This window comes from Neodiprion fabricii, chromosome 5 (assembly GCF_021155785.1).
Source record: "Neodiprion fabricii isolate iyNeoFabr1 chromosome 5, iyNeoFabr1.1, whole genome shotgun sequence".
Classification (NCBI taxonomy): Eukaryota; Metazoa; Arthropoda; class Insecta; order Hymenoptera; family Diprionidae; genus Neodiprion; species Neodiprion fabricii.
Window position 1 is genome coordinate 9,366,148 of NC_060243.1, and position 23,878 is coordinate 9,390,025.

At 35.2% G+C, this 23,878-nt stretch overlaps 2 protein-coding genes and 1 long non-coding RNA gene across 8 annotated transcripts; all 3 read right to left on the reverse strand.

Annotated features, from left to right (window-relative positions):
* Window positions 1–3,385: 3,385 nt before the first annotated feature.
* LOC124181948 lies at window positions 3,386–4,550 on the reverse strand. The gene is made up of 3 exons (XR_006870667.1): window positions 4,468–4,550; window positions 4,156–4,407; window positions 3,386–3,571 (listed from the first exon to the last, which is right to left on the reverse strand). It is a non-coding gene; the product is annotated as an uncharacterized LOC124181948 (long non-coding RNA).
* Window positions 4,551–5,518: 968 nt separating this feature from the next.
* On the reverse strand, window positions 5,519–22,773 carry LOC124181947 (ester hydrolase C11orf54 homolog). 5 transcript variants are annotated; one of them, XM_046568686.1, is made up of 7 exons: window positions 22,714–22,773; window positions 21,141–21,222; window positions 20,383–20,481; window positions 7,369–7,547; window positions 6,706–6,973; window positions 6,420–6,586; window positions 5,519–6,211 (listed from the first exon to the last, which is right to left on the reverse strand). In XM_046568686.1, the coding sequence occupies exons 2-7, from the start codon at window positions 21,217–21,219 to the stop codon at window positions 6,026–6,028; spliced, it is 978 nt and encodes a 325-aa protein (XP_046424642.1). In that variant the 5' UTR covers window positions 21,220–21,222; window positions 22,714–22,773; the 3' UTR covers window positions 5,519–6,025. The 5 variants fall into 5 exon arrangements, with proteins under 5 accessions (XP_046424642.1, XP_046424644.1, XP_046424643.1 ...); XM_046568688.1 differs by lacking the exons at window positions 20,383–20,481; window positions 21,141–21,222; window positions 22,714–22,773 and adding exons at window positions 7,710–7,808; window positions 7,895–7,978; window positions 12,083–12,160; XM_046568687.1 differs by lacking the exons at window positions 20,383–20,481; window positions 21,141–21,222; window positions 22,714–22,773 and adding exons at window positions 7,710–7,808; window positions 7,895–7,978; window positions 9,102–9,370.
* LOC124181946 (solute carrier family 35 member G1-like) lies at window positions 13,532–15,269 on the reverse strand. Of its 2 annotated transcripts, XM_046568685.1 has the most exons (4): window positions 14,905–15,269; window positions 14,515–14,730; window positions 14,078–14,347; window positions 13,532–13,987 (listed from the first exon to the last, which is right to left on the reverse strand). In XM_046568685.1, the coding sequence occupies exons 1-4, from the start codon at window positions 15,214–15,216 to the stop codon at window positions 13,865–13,867; spliced, it is 921 nt and encodes a 306-aa protein (XP_046424641.1). In that variant the 5' UTR covers window positions 15,217–15,269; the 3' UTR covers window positions 13,532–13,864. The 2 variants fall into 2 exon arrangements, with proteins under 2 accessions (XP_046424641.1, XP_046424639.1); XM_046568683.1 differs by having other exon boundaries at window positions 13,532–14,347.
* Window positions 22,774–23,878: the final 1,105 nt, after the last annotated feature.

Below are 23,878 nucleotides of genomic sequence, written 5' to 3' on the forward strand. Positions count from 1 at the left end.
ATTAATTAATGATACAATGAACTGTACAAGATTATTCATAGCTACTGAATATGTGCTTGCACGAGAAATGAATTGAAATAATTTATTGTAAACGTGACAAGTTTGAAATATTTTAAATAAAATATAATTACAATTGCCATGAAATATTACAAAAGTGTTTTACTCACCGAGCACAATCCTCGTCCTCCTCGTCCTCCTCCTCGTCCACCTCCGACCACCTTCAACCACCTCAGGTTATACCTTGAATAGTAATAAATATTTTCAGTATAAGAACACATCGAAAATATTGTGTAAGGATTAATATAATTGAGTAATTGATTAAATAATTAATTAATAATATAATAATATAATAAATTGTATAAGCTTATTCGTAGCTACTGAATTTGTGCTTGCACGAAAAATGAATTGAAATAATTTATTGTAAAGGTGACAAGTTTGTAATATTTCAGATGAAATATAATTACAATTGCCATCAAATATTGTAAGAATATTAATTAACTAATTAATAATATAATAAATTGTATAAGCTTATTCATAGCTACTGAATTTGTGCTTGCGCGAAAAATGAATTGAAATAATTTAATGTAAACATGACAAGTTTGAAATATTTCAGATAAAATATAATTACAATTGCCATGAAATATTATAAAAGTGTTTTACTCACCGAGCACAAATCCTTGTCCCCCTCCTCCTGAATCACCGAGATTACCCGCAACCACCCCTAACTACCTCCAACGAAAACCGCCAACCACCTCGAGTTATACCTCGAATACTAATAAATATTTTCAGCGTGAGAACAAATCAAAAATAATGTTTAAGGTTTGATATAATTTTTTTATCGACATATTTTACCAAAAAGATTATGAGAATATTGTAAAGTTATAGAAATTTTATTAGCGCACTGACAGCTACTGAATTTGGGCTTGCGCGAAAAACGAATTGAAATAATTTATTGTAAACATGAACCAGGAACCACGGAGCGCTTATCCTGGAAGTCGAGAAATTTTATTAGCGGACCGACAGCTACCGAATTTGGGGTTGCGCGAAAAACGAATTGAAATAATTTATTGTAAACATGAACCAGGAACCACGGAGCGCTTATCCTGGAAGTCGAGAAATTTTATTAGCGGACCGACAGCTACCGAATTTGGGGTTGCGCGAAAAACGAATTGATATAATTTAATGTAAACATGAACCAGGAACCACGGAGCGCTTATCCTGTAAGTCGAGTTTCACCGCGTAGCGGACCCGAAGCGCGGGATCCGGGAGGTTGAGAACCCGGTACTCGAAATTTGCGGAGCGGACCCGAAACGCGGGATCCGGGAGGTTGAGAACCCGGTACTCGAAATTTGCGGAGCGCGACTCTCAACCGTCCGCTCTACTGCGCGGTTGTCACCAGACTGAGGAACTCGGCTAGCCGATTTTAGATTGGTGACGTCACTTTCCGAACATCCGAAAATTCAAACTTTGGTTTCGAACTGTAATACTAGGTATGATGTTGTATGATGTATGATGTACGATGTACGATGTATGATGATATGATATGATGTATAATGCTTATAGTTTTCACGTTTCATACAAGAAATACACACCTCATCTCTCCTGCCGATTCCAGACTAAAGCAGCCAGGCCCTTCGATGGTCAGCCGTTGACTGAATAGATTCTTGCATGCACTATGTCGACGTAATTTTGCGAGAGAAATCGATTGGGCGCAGTCCCAATACGCTGCGATCAACGCATTATAAGTTACAGGCAAAAAACGTGAACCGGCGTTTTCGACATTTTTCAGCAGGTGCTTTTTCGCTCGCCATTTCTCTCCTGTTGGTCCCACGCTCTTTCCGCTGCGTTTTCTGAGTTCCTGGGGGTCGAGTTGGTTGGGAAATGGTCATACAAATCAATTCTGAGACGGAAGATTTTTCGGTCAAAAAAAAAGGAAGGTTAACCCCTTTGCATTTTTTGCAAAAATTTTCAGGATTTTGAAAATGCTGGAATGAATTAATTGTGGCACTATTCGGGCGTAATTTTGCTAGAGTAATCGATTGGGCGCAGTCCCAATACGCTGCGATCAAAGAATGGAATGTCACAGCCAAAAACCGTGACTCTGTGTTTTCGACATTTTTCAGAAGGTGCTTTTTTGCTCGCCATTCCTCTCCTGTTGGTCCTACGCTAATTTCGCTGCGTCTTCTGAGTTCCTGAGGGTCCGATTAGTCAGGGAAGGGTAGTACAAATCAAATGTGAGACCTAAAATTTTTGGTCGAAACATGAAGAAAAAGTAAGGCTAACCCCTTTGCATTTCTTGCAAAAATGTTCAGGATTTTGAAGAAAGTTGGAATGAATCAATTGTGGCACTATTCGGACGTAATTTTGCGAGAGAAATCGATTGGGCGCAGCCCCAGTAGGCTGCGACCAAAGCATGAAAAGTTACAGCCAAAAAACGAGATCTAGTGTTTTCGACATTTTTCAGAAGGTGCTTTTTTGCTCGCCATTCCTCTCCTGTTGGTCCTACGCTAATTTCGCTGCGTCTTCTGAGTTCCTGAGAGTCCAAATAATCAGGTAAGAGTAATTCAAAGCGAATCTGAGACTAAAAATTTCGGCTCCAAAAATGGAGGAAAAGTAAGGCTAACCCCTTCGCATTTTTGGCGAAAATTTTCGCTATTCTGACAAGTGCTGAAAGAAATTCTTTCACGCACTATTCCGACGTAACTTCGCGAGAGAGATCGATTGGGCGCAGCCCCGATACGCTGCGATCAACGCATGTAAACTTACAGCCTTCGACCACCTACAACGATTACTGCTAACCACTTCGGGTTATACCTTGAATAGTATCAAATTTTCTCAGTATCAGAACTTATCAAAAATATTGTGTAACGATTAATATAATTGAATAATAATGAATAATAGAATAAATATCACCAGCGCATTGATAGCCACTGAATTTGGGCATGCGTGAAAAACGGATTGATGTAAATAATTGTAAACGCGACGAGATTCAAAAATTTTCCATAAAAGATATTTACAATTGCCATTAAACATCATGAAAATGTTATACTCACCGTGTACAATCAGTAACAAAGCTTCTTGGTAATGGTTAACGTGAAAATAGTTGATGATGATCATTTATTTTCTACAATCAACGTATACAAATGGATAAAAACTGAAAGCCATCAATAATTATATAGCTAAATATTTAAGCAACACCAACAAAAGGTCAATAATAAAATCAGATAATGGAGAAAAAGTAGCTTTCATGTCTGTTTAAATTAAAAACTGGGTTCTTCAAATGCTGCCGTATGAAAGGTGGGGGTAAGCACAAATATTTTTTTTTTAATCAAGTCAGTGAAATACGACAATTCTTAAGCAAAACGTTGATTGTTGGTTATTTTTATTTAATTGGAGATAACTAACGAAGCTTTTTAAAATTTCGAGTGTTCTTTAACTCACATTTGGACAGTACAAGAAAAATTTACTTATGATCAATTGTCTCAAAATGGCGATGTTATTAAGCGGCCATTGAAGCGCCTCACCGCTGTAATCTCGAATTGGCAGGAAAGATGGAGTGCGTAATTTTTGTCTGAAATGTTAAAACTCAAATTACTTGAATTGACATATATTTTTGTCATCGATGAACTAAAGAACTGAGAAAAAAACGTTAAATCACATTTATTTTCGTTCAGAATTTTCTTGGTAAAAATCGTAACTTTTTACGTTTGAGCTCGACAATTAATATGATATCACGGTTTTTTGGGTTATTTTGGTACATCGATAATAGAATGGTGCGCGAATTAAAAATAACTAGTTTGCAAACACTCGTTTGCTAAAGATCGCTCGGGGTCGGATGCCTAGTGTAACTCGTTTTTGTGCTCGTGCGCTCGCTTACTCGTCGCCAGTGTTTCACCAGATGACATAGTTGTAGGGGAGACTGAGGCACGATGAACCCCCCAAAAATTTCTTTCACCGTTCTTAAAATTCCTAAACGTTGAAACATGCATGTAAGTATAACGTCTTGCGATTTTATGACGTTAAGTTTCGTCAAAAAATACCACAGAACAATCAGTTAAGTGCTGACAGATTTCAAACACTGCGCACAGCAATTTTAGCTCTAATTGAACGACGTTATTGTTATAAATTTCTATGTATACAATGCCAACCACTCACCAATTGCAATTTGTTGATCCAGGCAGTTCGGTTTTTTTCCGATTCAAAATGTTATCTGAAGCATGCATATTGATTTGACAGTACAAAAGATGAGGTTTTCAATAATCAAACTTGTAAAGTTGAAAGTTAGTCGTGAAGGTCAACAGTCACCAGGTCAAGTACCTGGACAGCCAGAACTACGGAGCGCTTGTTCTGGAAGTCAAGTTTCACCAGGTAGCGGACCTTGAGCGGAGAAACTACGGAGCGCTTATCCTGGAAGTCGAGTTTTATCAGATAGCGGACCTGGAGCGCAGAAACCACGGAGCGCTTGACCTGGACGTCGAGTTTCACCAAGTAGCGGATTTGATGTGCAGGAACCACGAAGCTCTTGTCCTGGACGTCGAGTTTCACCGGGTAGTGGATTTGATGTGCAGGAACCACGAAGCTCTTGTCCTGGACGTCGAGTTTCACCGGGTAGTGGATCTGGAGTGCAGGAATCACGGAGCGCTAGTCCAGGAAGTCCAGTTTCACCAGGAAGCGGACCCGGAGCGCAGGATCGAGTAGGTAGAGAACCCGATACTCGAAATCTGCGGAGCGCGAGTTTCATACGTCCTTTATACTGCGCGGTTGTTTCCAGACTGAGGAATTTGGCTGGCTGATTTTCGTCGTCGACGATTACTATAGATCGATAACGTCAAGAGAAAAAAAATTTTGTGTGACGTCACCTTCGGAACATCTGAACATGCGAACACCCAAACTTTGGTTTCGAACTTTAATACTATGTGTGAAGTATGAAGTATGATGTGTGATGTATGATGTATGGTGTATGATGATGTATGATGAATGATGTATGATGATATGATATGATGTATAATGTAACATGAATCGTAACGATAAGCGTAATGTTATCTGAAATTAACCAAGCATCCTCTGCCTTGCGATTCCAGGTAATTTTTTGAGCGGTAGCAAGCGACAGCCATCATCGCTGCAACCTGCAGAACTGCTTTTACAGTTATACAGGTTGCAAAATCATTCAATCGACAGTTTCAACCAGAGCTGGGCTGATGGTAGAAAGTACCGAAAAGAATGCAATAAATATATAAAAACAATTCATTCCCTTGGTTTTTGTTTCACCATTGTTATTACAACATTCAGCATATATGTATATAAATATGCTGGGTGAATAATACTGTAAGATGCAGTAGCGTCAATACTGAACTTGATGCTTCGGTAAAATCGTAAACGATTGTTACGTTCTGTAAACGACTTCCAATGGAATATTAACTGTCACACATCTGGTACATTTGATACAACTGCAAATACAAAGCTTTGCATGTTGAGAGGATTATTAAGGATTGGGATTAATGAAGAAACAAGTTGCGGGTGGGGTGCACTGAATTTATCATCTGAATAATTTAGATACAGTCGTAAAGTAGTTCATCTAAAGTCATCAAGAGTGGTAGAAACTCGATAATGTTTTCATCAGTGAGAAAAAAAAATATTTTTCGAAATAGACCTTCGATTCACCTTTGATTTTATGCTTGGATCTACATTTATTATAATTTTTTGCATGGCAATAATATGCACAGCGTAACTTAGGAACATTGGCCCATAGGCTACCAATGTGTTTCTCGATAATACTTGAGACTTGAACGTATTTACTTTTGAAATTTATCGATCGCGAATTACAGCCGTTTGAAATTGGCCAATCCACCAGCCCTTGGCTATTAGATGCTACCGAATAGGTCAATTACAAACGGATGTAATTTTTTGCTACACATTAACGAGAAATCCTGTAAAATATAAAATTCGCAATAAAATGCTTTGAACAAATTTGAGATGTTAGTTAGTTAGATGTAAATACTACAGATTAATTAAACGGTTCTTTAAATTAAAACAGATTAAATTCCCCTTCAAAGTTGAAAGGCACGGGAGGTTGGTCCACTCTGTAAACTGTTTCAATAACATTGAAGTAGCCCACATACTCAGCAGTATCTGGAGTCGTATCAAAATGGAAATGCCCTCCCTCACCATGATCTGAGAAGGTATGGAAATGTTCAACTAGCAGATCCAAATCCTGCAATAATAATAAACAGCAAATATCTGATCCATAATTCCGTCGAAAATGAAATTTCACATACAGAATGCTTCGGTGAATTCGATTCATTTACTTTCGGTAATGAATAATAATTAATAATTCTTCGAAGTAATAAGTGATGTAACAATGTTTTTCGCTTATTCTACACGAGCCGTTAAAACGAACAGATTTGATGTCATTAACTTACTGTGCGTGCAGTGACGAGAGTACCAAGAGCTACCAGAGGTGCAGACATTTCGAAGAAGTTGAGCCATTTCTTCAAGTCGTCATAACTTATTAGTGGTGCCTCAGTAAAATCTGACATAATGTGGAGTTTGGCTTTACCTTCTTTCAGAAGGAAGGCTCCGCCCAAACCTGAGATAATGGATTACAAGATAATGAAATTATCGTAGAAACTATATGGGCACACAGTAAGTAATAACAAATTTTTAAAAATATTATTACGGTTTGTTTAAGTATTAATATAAACTTACAGACAACTTGTTCAGTGTAGCGAGCTGCTAGGGCTGCGCGAATGCTGCCAATAAAATCGTTACTTCCCGACCGTTTTTTGACATGAACCTTTATGACCTTGCCAGGTTTACCCTCGCTTAGAAAAAGATTGGCTGATAGAGAGAAACGTGTTTCACTAGCAGATAAGGTCTTGTCAACGCATTTTCCATCACCTTTGTCAACCATACAAATGTGAGTGGCATTCTTAGTTGAACTCTCTGTCGGAGAAATTGACATGTTCATCATCAACTGTAAAAATGTTAAATAGTCCAGGTAATGAAGTCACAAAATAAAGCTTTCACTGCAAAACGTCAAGGACAGTTTTAATTTGGTAGATTTTTGCAGTTTGGTGTCCTAATTTATGCTTAATTCTTTCAGCCTGGGTAGCGACGAAAAGAAGATATTTTCGAAAAACTGGTTTTCTCGCCATTTTATCAATATGGCAGCGATTATCCAAGTTCGAAAACTTAGAACATTTACTAGGAGGCGAAATATCACAAAACTGTTCAAATCTACAAAATTAGAACTCTCCTTGACCATTTGCAAGTTAGAACCTACCCATTGTCAGTAAGAAAATTGAATTGCGGATTGAAAATTATTGACAAGAAGTTTTAGTACATACAAACAAACGTTTGCTGAATTACCTCACAATTTGATTTCACAAGTGGCCATGGCCCAACTCCAGCACCAATGATGAACGCTTTGCCACTGTGATCTACGTTCTGAAGTATGGATTTTATATCATACACCTTGTCTCTGTGGACATGAGGGAACAAGTATGGAATGCCGCCGATTTCAAGAAGTTTCGTACCACCACCAAGACCTTTAAGTAAAAAAAAAAATGATTCAAAAACTCACATCAGATAACACAGAGCACAAATTAATCTATATTATAAACTTCTTTACAAAAGTTACAGAGAACAATTAGTCAAACTTATTGCATTTGGAAATGATGGTAATGTTTTCTAAATTTGGTACTAATTACCTGGTTCAGCCAGAGAGAATGGCTGCTGAGTGAGGTCTGGGCAATCAACTACATCTATTGTTACCTCTGCAAAGTTTGCAGGCAAGGCTTCCCTCAGGACTGTGAACAGATAAGTAAATATTATCATATACGTTTCACTTAGACACTTTGTTGTTCATTATTAAATTATTTTGTTGATCTGTTACTGTCTCTTATTTCTTCTAGGGGTGGAACATGCAACGCTCTCGTCACTATCGGCAGTTTGCTCGAATCCAGGGTCGCCATTGTACCTGTAATAAGGAAATATACTAAAAAAATGTATAATAATATTCAATATAATTAAATGTTGATATAATAAAAACTATTATCAGTTATATATAGTAATAAAGATAACAGGCAACCTATAGCCCTTGGCAAAATCAAAATGGGTATGTCTTTACGTAAAGACAATCTGAGACGCAGAGCTGATTTTTTGAAGAAAATATAAAGGGTACTGAAAATGTAGGATTGATCTGTAAACAAAATTCGACTGAAATTGCGAACATAAATAGGGAAATTACATGACAACATGTCGGTTAGTTGTAAGAAAAATGAAGCTGTTTCACTTTGAAACGAATGGGGTAGAGTATTAAATAAGCAAAGTGCATTTGTGCCACTAAAAGTATACCCCAAACAATCGGAGAGTTGACGAAGAAGAAAAATATACCAAACAATGATGAAAAATAAAGTAGTAGCAAAAGCTCAATTAATAAAATAAGTTATGTATCTTCCATTTCCCATGAATTAAACATGGGAGCAGTTCAATTTTTTTAAATTTCGAGACAGAAAATTATTAAGACTAATTGTATAATAATATCAGATGTATGAGAGCGAAGACTTCACAGGAATGGAATGATCCAAAGGAAGGAGTGTAGTAAACAAGATTTTTGATTTTAGGATAAAAATTATACATATATAATGTCTTTATATATACCTATATTTGTAATTTCTTGACAGGAAACGAATCGCTCAATGCATTCCGGTGAACAAATATTACGGTATTAAAATTATATTCACAAAATATTGAGACCCTAATTCACAGCGGGTTACAAACAGGGCTTAATGTGCGAATAACGCAAGAAAATTTTGAACGACTCAGTCAATGAGAGCAATTGACGTAGCTTACAGCTCAGACGATAGTTCTGCTGAATAGTAATATAATAATAATAGTACTCCGTTAGACGCGGATAGATACGTAGAAAAACTGTGCCAAAAACTGTATCGAAACAGATGTAGAATCAATATTTTGTCTATTTCTTTACAATTTTAGGCACATATTCTGTAAGTTTCCATCCGCGACTAACGGAATTGTAAATTCAAATACGACAAGCAATTCATGTGTATTATATAACAAAAAAAGATTTGTTGACTCACGATATTTGAGAGTAGCTCTTTACAGCTTGCGACGAATAGAAAAGGTAGACCAATCAAGCCAGTGGATTACGTAGCGTGATTTACTTCAGAAAATATTGCACTCGAATTGGCTGATACGTGCCTTAGATCATCTTCGATAAACTTGTATGACTTGATACCATTCTCCGTAATCAACACCGATGTTATAACTCAATTTGATAGTTCAACTACGCTGAATGTTTGCCTCCTCGCCTGGACTTGCATGATTTAAACGCTGTACATTCGGACCGTACTCACCTAACTGTATGACGTAAAAAAAGAGGGGAGGACACGTGACGAATGAGCAGAACAAAATTTGATTGTAACGACCGAAATCATTTTGTATAGATGAACGAATGAAAACAAGTATTCCTTGATTATAATTTAGGCTGTATGAATTAAGAGTCATATCTAACAACGGAAAAGAAATACGCCATTGTGAATTGACAGAGTGGTTCAATGGTATTAGAACACAAATGATTTATTTCTGCTGATTATACTAAATAGATGCCTGGAGCTCCTACTAATAACTGCTCATCTTACTTCTCTTGAGAGAAAGGATTTTTGACTTATCACAGAGAGTACTTTATTACTTCAAAAAAAAATTTTGTAGATTTACGATGCAACATATTATTTGATAGCGGTAATCATTTAATAGCTCTCATGATTTGGTAAATTTTACCAGAGGGTATTCGATATTTTGATAATACCATGAAAAACGTATTATTTCTTTTATTCCCGACTCAACCGTAAAGTTAACTTTTTTGACCTCAAAAGCGGGACGAAAGTGGCATATTTTTATGTGAGATCATATGCGATCATATTTGCTGCAAATTCAAATTCGGAAGAAGCGAGCGCCTTGAAGAAAACAAAAGAAGCGAGCGTAAACAATTGCCCATAAGACGCACCGCACCGCGTATGCCGCGGGAAATTTAAAAGTCCCAATTTTCAAATAAATATTGCGGCCAGAGTTTAGTCGGAAATAAAGTCCTATCTAACACAGGAATAGAAGTCGACTTTTATTCTTGTGTTGCATAATGTACTATTGATTGACTATAAAATGAAAATCGAGGTATCGTATTTGTATACTGAGAAAAGAGGTTATTTACTGTTAACAAACGCTTATTTTCATATAGCGAAATAAAAGTTTTTTCATTATTATCAAATTTCAGTTGATCTAAATATCGATCGATATAAATTTGTTAATAGTTAACAAATCATATTTGGCTCAACTAAAATTTAATAATAATGAAAAAACATTTATTTTACCATATTCAAATAAACGTTTGTTAACAGTAAATAAACTCTTTTCTCAGTGATAATTATATTTTATTCTAATACATTTTTTAGTAATCCTTCGATGTTTACAATAAAATATTGTGTTCTCAAGGGAAAATTTTCTACAAAATTCTTCTATAAATGAATTTCTTTAAAAGGCAAAATGTTTTCTTTGTGAGTGCAAACATATTACATTCCTATCACACGAATCACTGCGATGTTCTTGAAGAAGCGGATTGTGCCGGTCATGCTGATTTTCAGTTTCTGTACTTTTACCTTGAGCCGACTAACAATGTAAACAAATCGCGAAACGGAATCCGTTCGCTATAATTTCCGCTAAACTTTGGCACGTCGAGATTTGTCACATATTATTTTGGCGGGTCTCGTTAAACGAACCATTGTTACGTATTGGAGGGGGGGTCTAAAATCGTCCAAAAAAGTGAAGGTATTTGTTGAATGGCTCCTTTTCCCTTTGACGCAAAAACCTGCCGAATTCGGTCGAAGGAGCAAAATGTTGGTTGAATATTTTGACGTTGCGGTTCCCATCGGAAAACGAAGATTTCAAAATCTTAAGCAGGGAAAGGTTACTGTTAATTTTTTAACAAATATTTGCGGGGAATGCAATGGTATTGAGAACAGTCCGAGGAACATTTCCTATTAAGTGTAAATACGTCAAAAAATTAGAGAATTTCACGGCTTTGAGTATGTAGCAAGAATCAGGTATTCCGAATGTCTAATACACTCAGCGAAAGATGTGAGAAAATTGCGTTTAAAATTGACCAATTTTGCATTCACTTTTTTCACAAGAGAGGAAAACTTTAAATTACATCTGTTCGCAAATAATCTGTTAACAGAGCTTCAAGAATTAAAATCTTTGATACTGTCAGCCTAACGGAAAATAAATACATATAGATCATTATCGACGAGATAACACAAGCAGCTATCTTTTTCACTCTTATGGCCGGTGAGCTGCACTTAAGTTAATTTGGACACACACGTCATAGAAAATAAGTGCCTGAACTGTAAGATCATGAGTAACACGGATAAAAATTATCCTGTGTAATGAAATTTGATTCAATGGTGAATCAATTTTAATGCAACAAAATTCAACTCCGTGGTAACAACCGATCAATTGTCTAATGATTTTATTGACAATTCTTATTACATTCTCTGATTTAATTTTTCCGCTTCTATTCACGATGGTTAAAAACCGCGATCACTGAACAATACAATCGGCACGATATAATTAGCGATATAAGGGACAAGCAAATACAGAAACTATGAACTGCAGTTTAAAATTTGAAGACAGCTTTCCTCTTCTATTTTTATGGACGGTATAACTTTGTACATGCATTCTGATAGAAATACTGCACCGCTTGAACATGACAGATTTAAAGAATGAAGATCGAAGCTGCTTCACAAAAAACACGATATCAGATTATTTTTTTAATTACCGAAGCTTTCCGAAATTTTTGTCGTTTGCTCTCTTAACTTCGGGAGTTTTTTTAAAAGAAATTTACGGATTAATGTTGAAATGTTTGAATCGAAATATGAATTGAATTACGTACAAACATCTTTGCTGTCTGCTATCAAGTAATAACTAAAACTAACTTATATGTTGATATTACTACATGCTACATATGCCGTGTAGTAGAAAATTGCCAATTAACCAATGAAAAACTTACCGAAATGTCAGTCTGTGGTCACTACACTAGGAATGGTGTTGATATCTCTTGTCACGAACTCTGAATATCAGAGACTGATTATGTTTATCTTTAACTGTGAGTTACATAGAAACCCACTATACGTTATCTTCTCAAGTTACACACTCATTCTGAACAACCTTATTTTTGTTTCAATCGACAGAAATATTTCAAGATCTGGGAGTGAGAACGGCTCATCTATGCATAATTTCATCAGTCAATAAAATCTTCTCATTCTAAGGAGTTAATTAAATATGAAGCTAATAAATCGCGACATATACCTATTAACTTGATTACATTGATTTCAAATTTAGATAAACGAAAGTGTAAGGAAACAGAGCACAGTGCACCTTAACTTTATGAAATTCATTTTGATTCCTCATAATGATAAAAGCTGCACTTGCTGTCTTTGTAAAATTGAGAATTCGCAAATTAAACACTTCAGACGCTCCATTTTATCAATATGTTAATCATTATTTTTATTTTTCAACTACAAAGAAAACATTCAAAAAGAAGACCCATACGGAAATCTTCATTAAAAATTCATTAAGAAATTTTTAAACTGCCTCTGACATTTCTGATAAATGGAATTCGGAAAATTCATCACCTATTTAAAAATGATTTGGGTCGTCATTTTATATTCTACACGATCTACAGAAATATTTTATAATGACACAGACGTCAGTAAAAAATACGGAACCCTGATAAATAAAATTACCTACGTAACTGACACTTTCTTACTTTATAAACGGATTCTTCATAGCTGGTACAATGCATAATAATATCTTGAAGTGAATTGCATGGTCTGCAACTGCACTAACCAATCTTTTAATATTGCCTATTGGCTGTAGGAGAATTATAAAATAATATGGCATTGACAGTACCTATCGTACAAAATATACCAGTTACCTTTTTAGATTATCTCAATTTTTCTTTCTCTTTAGTTTGCAACCATTAATAACCTCGAGCACGGTTCGTGCGAATACAGAGTTAAATATTTTTATTCACAATTTAATTATTACGATCTTGTTTAGTTCATAGCGTTTGTAATTGCACATAGATATACTTCGATTGATACAGTATCATTCAAACATAGTTCTGTACGTATTTTCTTCAATTTTTTAAGGTTAAGGGTTAAATGATTTACAGTACACCTTACGTAGGTATATAAATAAGCCATCTGTAGGATTTAAAATCAATGAAAAGTCATAGTTTCGAGAACGTTCTTATTTATTATTTACAAATTAGTAATAGAAACTAAGCGAATCAGTTTACCAGTAATCGCGGTACGAATTGTCGTCACGTCTTGGTCTTGGAAAAAATTGTTTAATTTAAATTTAATTATAAAATTTCATAAGAGAAATATTTATAAATATACGTGGGATTGCTGTCACCCAAAAATTGTAAATATTGTTATATCTTGGGTTTAATAAGGTGGTGCAATTTAACGTTAGTCGTAATTGTATTTTTATTTGAATAAATCATTAACAGATACATATTTTATAAAGGGAAACGTTACTACCTGAGCCTGCTCAAGTTCCGACCCAACTAAACTTAATTTAATATTTATATTTTGTATTGAATCTATTATGGTTAAATTTAATTCACAACATTTGGAATTTTGCAAATTCTTAGTAAATGAGTCGCACAATGGATCATCTGATGCAATATCATGAGTCAGGCAAATACACTATTCATACTGCCACGTGTAGAATGAACAAAGCAAAAAAACAATATTGTTAAAAACATTGGAAATGACTTCTTTCATGGAATGATGTCGCATACACCGTATATTTCTTTCTCAAATCCCATACAGATTACAGATAAAAGGACTAGAAGTGCTCCAACGATACTGGTCGAAGTAGGCATTTCACCGAAGAAGTAGACCTGAACAAAATAAGCTAGGATTATGTCCAAGGATCTGGTGACGGAAACCTTTCCTGCTCCTTCAAGTTTCAATGCTTTGGCAACTAATACCTGGCCAGAGAGTCCTGAAATTGCTACAATGGTAATTTGACCCCACTCCCACCAGTCGTGAGGGAGATCAATTTTGTACTTGTGATTCTCAGACATTACAAGGAAAAAAAATATTGCTGTTAAAAGAGACCACACCGATAACGTAAATACTATAACACAGTAGTGTACATCCATGCACTTTCTCATTACAACTATGTTCAACGCTGTAAATAACGTTGCTAGGATTGCGTAAACGTAGCCCATGACGTCATAAGGTATCGTTCGATGCATCTAAAAAATATAGTTGCATTCACTGTACAGATATTCGTAATATTGTTCTTCTTCTATGAGATGAAAAAAAAATCGAGGTCATGTAAGTTGATATACTTACTTCCAACACAAGTAGATCTATGATTTTCACAGTAATAATAATTTTCAATGGGTTACAGTGTACATACCTGAAATAGAAATGGTGGTTTTGCAACTAAGATGACACCCAGCATTAAGGCGCAGATGACGACAACGCGTAATAGGCCACAGGGTTCTTTTAGGAAAATAAACGAGAGCGCAATGACGATCACAGGCGAACTGAATATTATGGTCGTTGCATCTCCAAGGGGAAGTTTTCTGAAGCTGTAATAGAGCAGTGCTAAGGTAAGGCCGCCGATCAGGCCCTAAAACATGAATGTAGAATATATTCTGATTAAGAAACATGTCATTGAAATGAAAATGAAATGTCTTTTCCATCTAATTTATGAACGAACACCGCATTCTGCGCAGTATAATATTCAATTTGAAATGTAACGATCGATGTATTAAATTTAATGAAGTCTAGATAGTAATCTTACCTGAAATTGAACCAGCAGTCTCTGCCCTCTCGGTCCGAATAAATTTTTTGAGTGGTAGCAAGCGACAGCAACCATAGCTGTGATTTGCAGAACTGCTCTTATGGCAAGCAAAATCATTGGATCGACAGTTTTGATCGCCTTAACCAGAGCCGAGCTAATGGTGAAAAATGTCCCAGACAAGAATGCCAAAAATATACCAAACCAATTAGTTCCCTCGTGATAGGTTTCCACATTGTTGTTGAAGCGTTCAGTATATAAATATGCTGGGTGAATGCTATTGTAAGATGAGGTAGCGTCAATATTGAACTTCATTTTGTGATATAATAAAAACGATTGACTAGCAATATATCAATTACGTTTTACAAACGACTTCCAATCGAATACTGACTGTCACACATCTGTTACGTCTGATACAACTGCAAATACAAAGCTTTGCATGTTGAGCGGATTATGAAGGATTGAGGAGTACTGAAGACTGTATAATAAACAAGTCGCGGGTGGATGCACGGAATTCATCGTTTGATTGTGAATAAATCATACATTCGACGGTTCGATAATAATCAGTGTTAAGAATTGAGTTCCTTGGTTTGTATTTAGTTTCCCTGGATCTATGAAGGATGATCGCTACCACGAATAAAATAAGATCCTTATGAATGCAATAGTAATGAATCCGAGCACATTCGAATAACACGAGCCATCTAGTGTTTGTTCAAACTATAATTCTAGTGTTTTGCAGTCCATTCTGTTCGATGTAAAGGTCTCCTGAGATCGCATTGAAAGAATTTTACGAATTATAATTGCTTCTCGAACTCGACATAATCAGAAATGGTCGAGAATTAAAAAACTCAGCGATCATAGATTGTTCTATGGAAATCGAAATTATGAAAAAATCTGAGGAATACAGCAATTTCCTCAAATAGATCGTTGATGCAGAGATGTCGGAATTTTTGCGCACAGCCTTGCATTGCCTCGCACACACATTTTCATCGCAGGAAGTTGACATTTTTTTTCACAGTCTATACTACCATAAAATAAAAGTTGATGAAAGGAATTTATTACACGATTTTTTTTAGACAGTTGAGAACTATAATTTGCTAATGGGATCGCTGCGAGCGGTAAGACGGAAAAACTGACTATTTTACGGTAACGATCGGTTTGCCGATCTTTATACTAAAAGCTGACTAAAAGTGTAATCGACTGAACAGGATGATTTCTTGCCCGCTGCAATATATTTGGCATTGTTGTGTGGGTCAAATACAACAAATTTTTCGGTAAAAAACTCGGTTCAAAAGCTTCAGTGACCGTTCACATATGCTCATTTATAGCTTATCCCATTGTCGAAATCCGAATGGAAACCGTCTGAACAGGAGTCATCGAAACGGACTGATACTACTGTACCAAGTTTCAATAGATTGCGTGAAAATTCCCATTTCTTGTTATAGGGCAGTAGCTCAGCCTGATCGTTTACAGCCAATTCTGGATCCAGAGAAGGCGGAGCCTCAAAATTGAAGTACTCTAGCCTTACTTTTATCAACTTCCGCTTCAATGCCTATACAACATTTCCAGCCATCTCACTGTTGCCTATTTGAATCGGTCGCGTTGCGCAAAGTCTCACGTCAAACTTTGTGCAAGAACGGGACTTGTTTCGGACATTATATTCTAGCTGACATCTTCATTTAGTTGGACATGGTCAAATCCATTACAGCAGTATTTGAAATTGGCTTTATCATTACCTGTATATACCCGCTTGAGTCTGGTATCGGCAGGAAAGATAAAGTGCGTATTTCTTGTCTGAAATGTAACAACTAAAACCATTATACATCATATCATATCATCATACGTCATTCATCATACATCATCATACACCATACATCATGCATAGTATTAAAGTGCGAAACTACAGTTTGGATGTCGGATGTTTGACTGTTCGGAAAGTGACGTCACTCAAAATTTTTTTTCTCTTGACGTCATCGATCTACAGTAATCAGCTAGCCAAATTCCTCAGTCTGGAAACAACCGCGCCGTAGAACGGACGGATGAGAATCGCGCTCCGCAAATTTCGTGTACCGGGTTCTCTTCCTACTGGATCCTGCGTTCCGGGTTCACTTCCTGGAGCAACTCGACTTCAGGGACAAGCGCTCCGTAGTTTCTGCGCTCCAGGTCCGCTATCTGGTGAAAATCAACTTCCAGGACTAGCGCTCCGTGGTTTGTGGACTCCGGGTACGCTACCTGGTGAAACTCTACTTTAGGGACAAGCGCTCCGTAGTTTTGGCTGTCCAGGTCCTTGACCTGGTGATTTTTTACCTTGAAGAGTAATTTTCCGTGATTCCTGCGCTTCAGGTCCTCTATCTGGTGGTTCTCGGTCTCCAGGACTCGCGCTCCGTAGTTTTGGCTGTCCAGGTCTTTTACCTTGTGGATTTCGACCTCCGCGAGTGGCACACCGTAGTTACGTTTTGTTGAAATTTTTGCTGTACAATCAATATCTACTAACAACGTGATCGACTGAACGTCGAGTTTCACTATGTAAATTATTGTATATGTATTGTAACGTTCTGGCGAACGTCACAAAATAAATACGGGTTCGTGAACTTAATTAATTAGCGAACCAATGAAAGGCGGAAATTAAACATTGAGAAAATGCTTTAATGGCAAGTAAGTGTTTTCAGTCAGTTAACGTCCGAAACAAGACTGTTTTTATAATATTATCGGTTGACGCAGCAACCTTATTCATTTTATGACATGTGAAGTCTTACATTTCTTTTATCTGTGATGACTACTAGATCAATTGAAGGGGAGGTAAAACGGGTGATTTCACTCTTTGTAATAGTATATTACGATACATACAAGCAGAATTATCAGGTAGTGAGTTATGTTTTAACGTTCTACGAATGTAGGTACGCTAAACTAATGACAGTAAGGCTTTATCCAAACGAGCACAAAAACCAGCTACGCTAGGCATCCGACCCCGAGCGAGCTTTAGCGAGCTAGGGTTTTAAAGCTAGTTTATATTATTTTGACGTATTAATAATATAGATCGTATATAATTCACCCATTTAGTACCATAAAGTACACGGTATTTTGCAACACCATTTACAGTATTAATTGCATCAATTGAAAATTTTGAATTATGTCCATACTAATCTTCCTGTGTGCTACTTTTTAATTAGTCATACTGAATCCCAATTACCTGAAATAACTATACAGCCGGGACAGAAAACAAGGTATATACACGCAATTTCGAATTGCCAAAGGCATTCGCTTTGTTTCATTCCAATAACTCTTTTCAGTACTTCTCAATAGAATTTTGATTAGTTTTTATTTTCCCTTTTTCTTTGGATTCGTAACAACTAGTGATGAATGTCAGGGATATCTACACTGAAAGAATGGGTCGAGTTGGGCCCGGTAAACTTGTGCATTAGCCAGCAAATTATTTATTAAGCTAAAGTATATTCTTACTGCGTCCCAGAAATAACAGGATTTCACAAAAAATTAAACAGGAACCTCGACATGCGTTATTCTAAGTTGTTAAAATAACAAAAATGATGACATACTTTTTTTCTCGGGACTCGAGAATTCTCCACTAGGAATTCCTGGGAATTCTGGAATTTTCAAGAAATTTTTAACACTTTCAAAAAATGATAAGGTAGCTAATTAAATGCAATATAAAATCAAGCTTATTAATAATCACTAACATTCATTATTTATTTAGTCTTGTTTAAATTAAAGTTTTGATTACTCACAAATTTTTCTATAAAAAACCAACTAAATTACTACTACTATTTTTTTTTGCAATTCGATCGATATCTAAACCGTTTTTGAATAACGTTACTCATTTTACTAGAATTTTCTAGTAACTAGAAAATCAAATTTTTCTCAGTGCCGAGTTTTTTACTGATATTTGGCTTGGAGTAGCGCTATAAATAGTTTCATTTTATATTAAAGTCATTTTATAACGTGTTAAACTAGTCGTTTTTCCATAAACTGCATAAAACCAAATTAAATATCGAAATTGATTGAGGAACATTTATTAATCAGAGATATTAATGTTTCAGTCATAGAATGTGAATAGACTTTATTCATAGAAAAAATATATGCATGAAAAATATTCCATAACATTGTATAAAACTATAATATCGAAATTCTGTAAATTTTATAGACGTTACTCTGTTACAACTAATCCTTTCCGAATGCTTGAGCCATGGGCGGTTTGTCTATTCTGTAAACTGCCTCACCAACATTAAAGTAGCCCAAATACTCAACAGTATCTGGAGTTGTGTCGTAGTGGTAATGTCCTCCTTCACCATGATGAGAGAAGCTATGGAAATGTTGAACTCGCAGATCCAAATCCTGTAATAATAATTATCAGGAAATCTCTGATTTATGATTCCAGCGGAACTAAAATACCATTTACATTTAGCACTCAAAAATTATCTTTCCATGTAAATAATACATCAATATTTGTTTTAATCGTCATATTCGAGTCGATGTAACGAAAAAATTTAATACGATTAACTTACTGTTTCAGCTGTAACGAGAGTACCAACAGCTACCAGGGGTGCAGACATTTCATAAAAGCGTAGCCATTTGTTCAAGTCATCATCGCTTGTCAGTGGCACCTTGGAAAAATCTGGCATAATGTGCTGATTGGCTTTACCCTCTTTGAGAAGGAAGGTTCCACCCAAACCTAAGACGATGAATTACTAAGTTAATGAAAGTATCAAAGACATATATAGATAGATGGTAGGAAATAACACATTGTTTTTTCATCATAAACTTACCAACAAGTTGGTTGGTATAACGAGCAGCTAAAGCCTTACGAATGCTGGCAATGAAATCATTACTACCAGTCCGTTTCTTGGCATGGACCTTTATCACCTTGCCAGGTTTGCCCTCACTTACAAACAGATTGGCAAGTAGAGCAAAACGTGTTTCACTAGAAGATAAGGTCTGGTCGATACATTTTCCATTATCTTTGTCAACGATACAAATGTGAGTAGCATTCTTTGTTGAACTCTCTGCTGGAGATATTGACACGTTCATTATCAACTGTAAGAATGGTAAGTCTTAGTTAAAAAATTGAGTTATGGATTGATAATTATCGACAAGGTGTTTCGGTATACATATGCAAACACTTGCTGAATTACCTCGCAATTTGTGTTCACAAGTGGCCATGGACCAGCTCCAGCACCAACGACGAAAGCTTTGCCATTGTGATTTACATTCTGACATATGGATTTTACATCATATACCTTGTCTCTGTTGACAAGAGGTAACAGGTATGGAGGGCCACCGATTTCAAGAAGTTTTGTACCACCACCAAGACCTTTCCGTAGAAAAAATGTTTTAATATCTCAGATAACAGGGAGCGCAAATTGAACTGTAGTATAATAATTTTACAAAAAAATTGTAGAAAATAGTTGGTAGAATTTGTTGCTTTGGGAAATGATGACAATATATTTCAAGTTTAGTATCTATTACCTGCTTCAGCGAGAGTAAATGGCTGCTGAGTGAGGTCGGGACAATCGACTACATCAACTGTCACTTCTGCAAAGTTTGCAGGTAACGCTTCCCTCAGGACTATAAAAGATGAATAAATATTATTACTCATTATGGTGGTCCTTATTTGGGGGTCGGAAAAGTTTTCATTGGGACGTCTCCAGATCTGTTCCAAATCATTAAAAAAAACTCTACGTCAACTGGAACACATGCCGCTAAGGTCTGATAGTTTTAAATGTAAAATACATCAAGTTTTTATAACCAGTAACTTGGTAGAGTTATTGCTTATAATAACAGAAACAAACTGTGAAAATTTCAATATTTCATCATCATTTTATAATATATTTCTTTTTATATGTAAGCTTAATAGTATTACTTTTATTAGGCTTATATATAAGGGAAAAATAATGATAAAATTTTGAAATTTTCAGGGTTTGTTCCTATCATTATAAGTAAAAACTCTGCCAACTTTCAAATCAGTAACTCAATTTATACCAAAGTCATACACAACAAAATAACTGGTTATAAAAACTAAATGTATTTTATATTTAACACTTACAAAGACTAGCAGGACGTGTTCCAGTTGACGTAGAGGCTTGAAACTTTACACAGATTTTTTTTTAATCATTTGGAACAGATCTGGTGGGTGTCGCAATGAAAATTTTTCGCATCCCTAAATAAGGACCACCCTATTATACCACTTCGCTGATCATTATTGAATTATTTTTTCAATCCATTACTGTCTCTTATTTCCTCTAAGGGTGGAATATGCAGTGCTCTCCGCACTATCGGCAGCTTGCTCGAATCCAGGGTCGTCATTATCTGTAATAACAAAAAATATTCAACAAAATTCGACGTAATATCCATTACATAATATTCATACAATACAAATATTTAATAGTATTCAACTTAATCTGCTTGGCAGTTCATCTACTATCAGTTGTACATAATAATGACGATAACAGACAACCTATTGCCCCTTGAAAAATCTAAATATATCTTTCCTTGAAAGCCATTTGAGTTTTTGTTAAAAAAAAATTATATCTATAGCATGCAAAGAAATTCTTTAAGATACTACTTGATTTAACACATAAGACACATATGCAATGCTTTAATTTTACTTTCTTTTTTAAATATTTTGTTTTCATGAGAATATGAAAACTCAATACAAAATTTCTTATGTGAGGAAAAAAAAATGGCCTATTGTGTCTGCCTTTGGCTAAATTTGACCAACAGTAATCATACAAGAGTTTACATGTTATACAACTATAACATAATCAAGTTCAAATTTGAAATATTTTTTATATCCAAATTTCCGTCAATAATTATCGTGAAAATCCACTTTACACTTTCAGACTTTTTATATTTTACATATTGGCTCGACATTGCAAAACGGTGAATGAAATTCACCAACCCATAACCGACACTTGGATTCATCGTTATATTACTTTTCCTGCCAATGCTTGGCAGATTATTCTTCTTATTTGGTATTGATTAGGTGAACCAAATTCCCTTCAATTCCTATCAGCTGTTATTGTTTTATCTCCGATTTCGTGTTTCCTCTATTATTCATGATTATTATACAATACCATGACCACTGCACTTGGAACGATACAAGCCATTGCAACTGGCAAAGACACTGAACTATAGTTCTCGGATCCCTTTACTCTTGAATATCGCTTTCCTATTCTGTTTTTAAATCTCAATCAATTCTATCCATTTCTTTATAAATTTCAATTACAGTATTCCTAAAATATATATCTAAAGATAGTATTCTTGACCAGAATTGATGGTTGAGAAAAAAATCGTTAAATGTTAATCAACCATGACTTTTATTAATAATGTTGACGTTTCAGCCGGGCCCAGCCGACTATTGTCAAAATTTTTTGATGACCTGTGCCTGTAAAGATGTAACTTCCATCCAAAATGGTGTTACATTAACATCTTAGCAGCCACAGTTCGAAATGTCAACGTTATTAATAAAAGTCATAGTTGACCAACATTCAACGAATTTTTTGTCAATAAAACTTATATCCTTTAGGAAATTTGAAGAAATATCTAATTTTTGGAATTTTTGGAATTTTCAGCCTTGCAGCTTTATAAATTCTGGAAATTTCATTCACAAAACTAACGACGTCAATTTTAAAAGATTTGAATTAAAATGAACAGGATTTTTATTTCTGAAATTATCGAGGTATATTTTCCTTGTCTGTTGCCAAGTGATAATTTCAAATTACTTAAATATTTATATTACGACATGCTACATACTCATTCCATTGTAAGTAATTGTTGAGTAAGTAGAGAAAAACTAACCGAAATGTAAGTCTGTGCTGACTACACGAGGAACGATGCACACACGTAAAGTTGAAATCTCTTGTCGCTAACTCTGAGCAGCAGAGACTGATCATGTTTATCTTCGAATATGAATTATATGGAAAGCCACAATTCGTTATCTTATCAAGTTATACACTTATGCTCAACAACCTTATTTTTGTTTCAATAAACAGAACCATTTCAAGACCTTGCAGCGAAAATGGCCCATCTATGTTTAATGGCATCACCCAATAAAACCTTTTCATTCTAAGGAGGTAATTTATGTACAGAGTTATGCAACAGTATGAAGTTAACGAATCGCAGCAGTACTTATTGACTTGATTAAATTCATATCAGATTTAGATAAACAGAAATATAAGGAAACAAAACACAGTTCATTTCAAGTTTATAAAATCATATTGATTCCATAATAAAAGCTGCAGTAGCATTTTTATAAAATTTGCAAATTATAAAATTTAGCCGTATTATCTTACTGTTATTTTATTAATTTTTTTTTCTCCACTTTTTAGCTACAGAGAAAACATTCAGAAAGAAGACCTAGGCGGAAATTTTTTTGTAAAAATTTGTTAATCAACTCTGGGATTTCCTCTGACATTTACTTGGAAAGTGAATTGCCTGCTTCTATATTTGCAGACTTTTCGTTTCATTTTCTTCAGAGAAAAATTTTAACCAGGGAGAAAGTAGTTTCAGATCGTATGTAGCATATCGATCACATTGTTGATAAATATTGGTAATACATAAGTACAAAAAAAAATGCAAGATTAATAATTGATTTGTGAGTAAACCGTTCAAAGCATCTGTTGAAATTTTTAGAGTCAAGATAGATTTGACGTCATTTCTACATTGCGTAAACGCAAATAAATAACAGCATTTTGTAACTCGATTTTATTATCGTAACACAACTGGCAAATCAGCTGTTACGATTTATAATTGCGATTGCAGATCATTGCCGTTGGTTTAAAAACCGCATTAAATGTATTATTATATGTGAGGTGGATTTTATTAAAATGAAAAACATCGTGAATATAAATTTATAGAAATATATCAAGTTTATTCTTATTTATTAAACTAATTAGCGTACTAACTAAAGTAGATAGCTTACAAAGTAAACTCGAGTCAACAGGTTGTTTTACACGAATCTGGT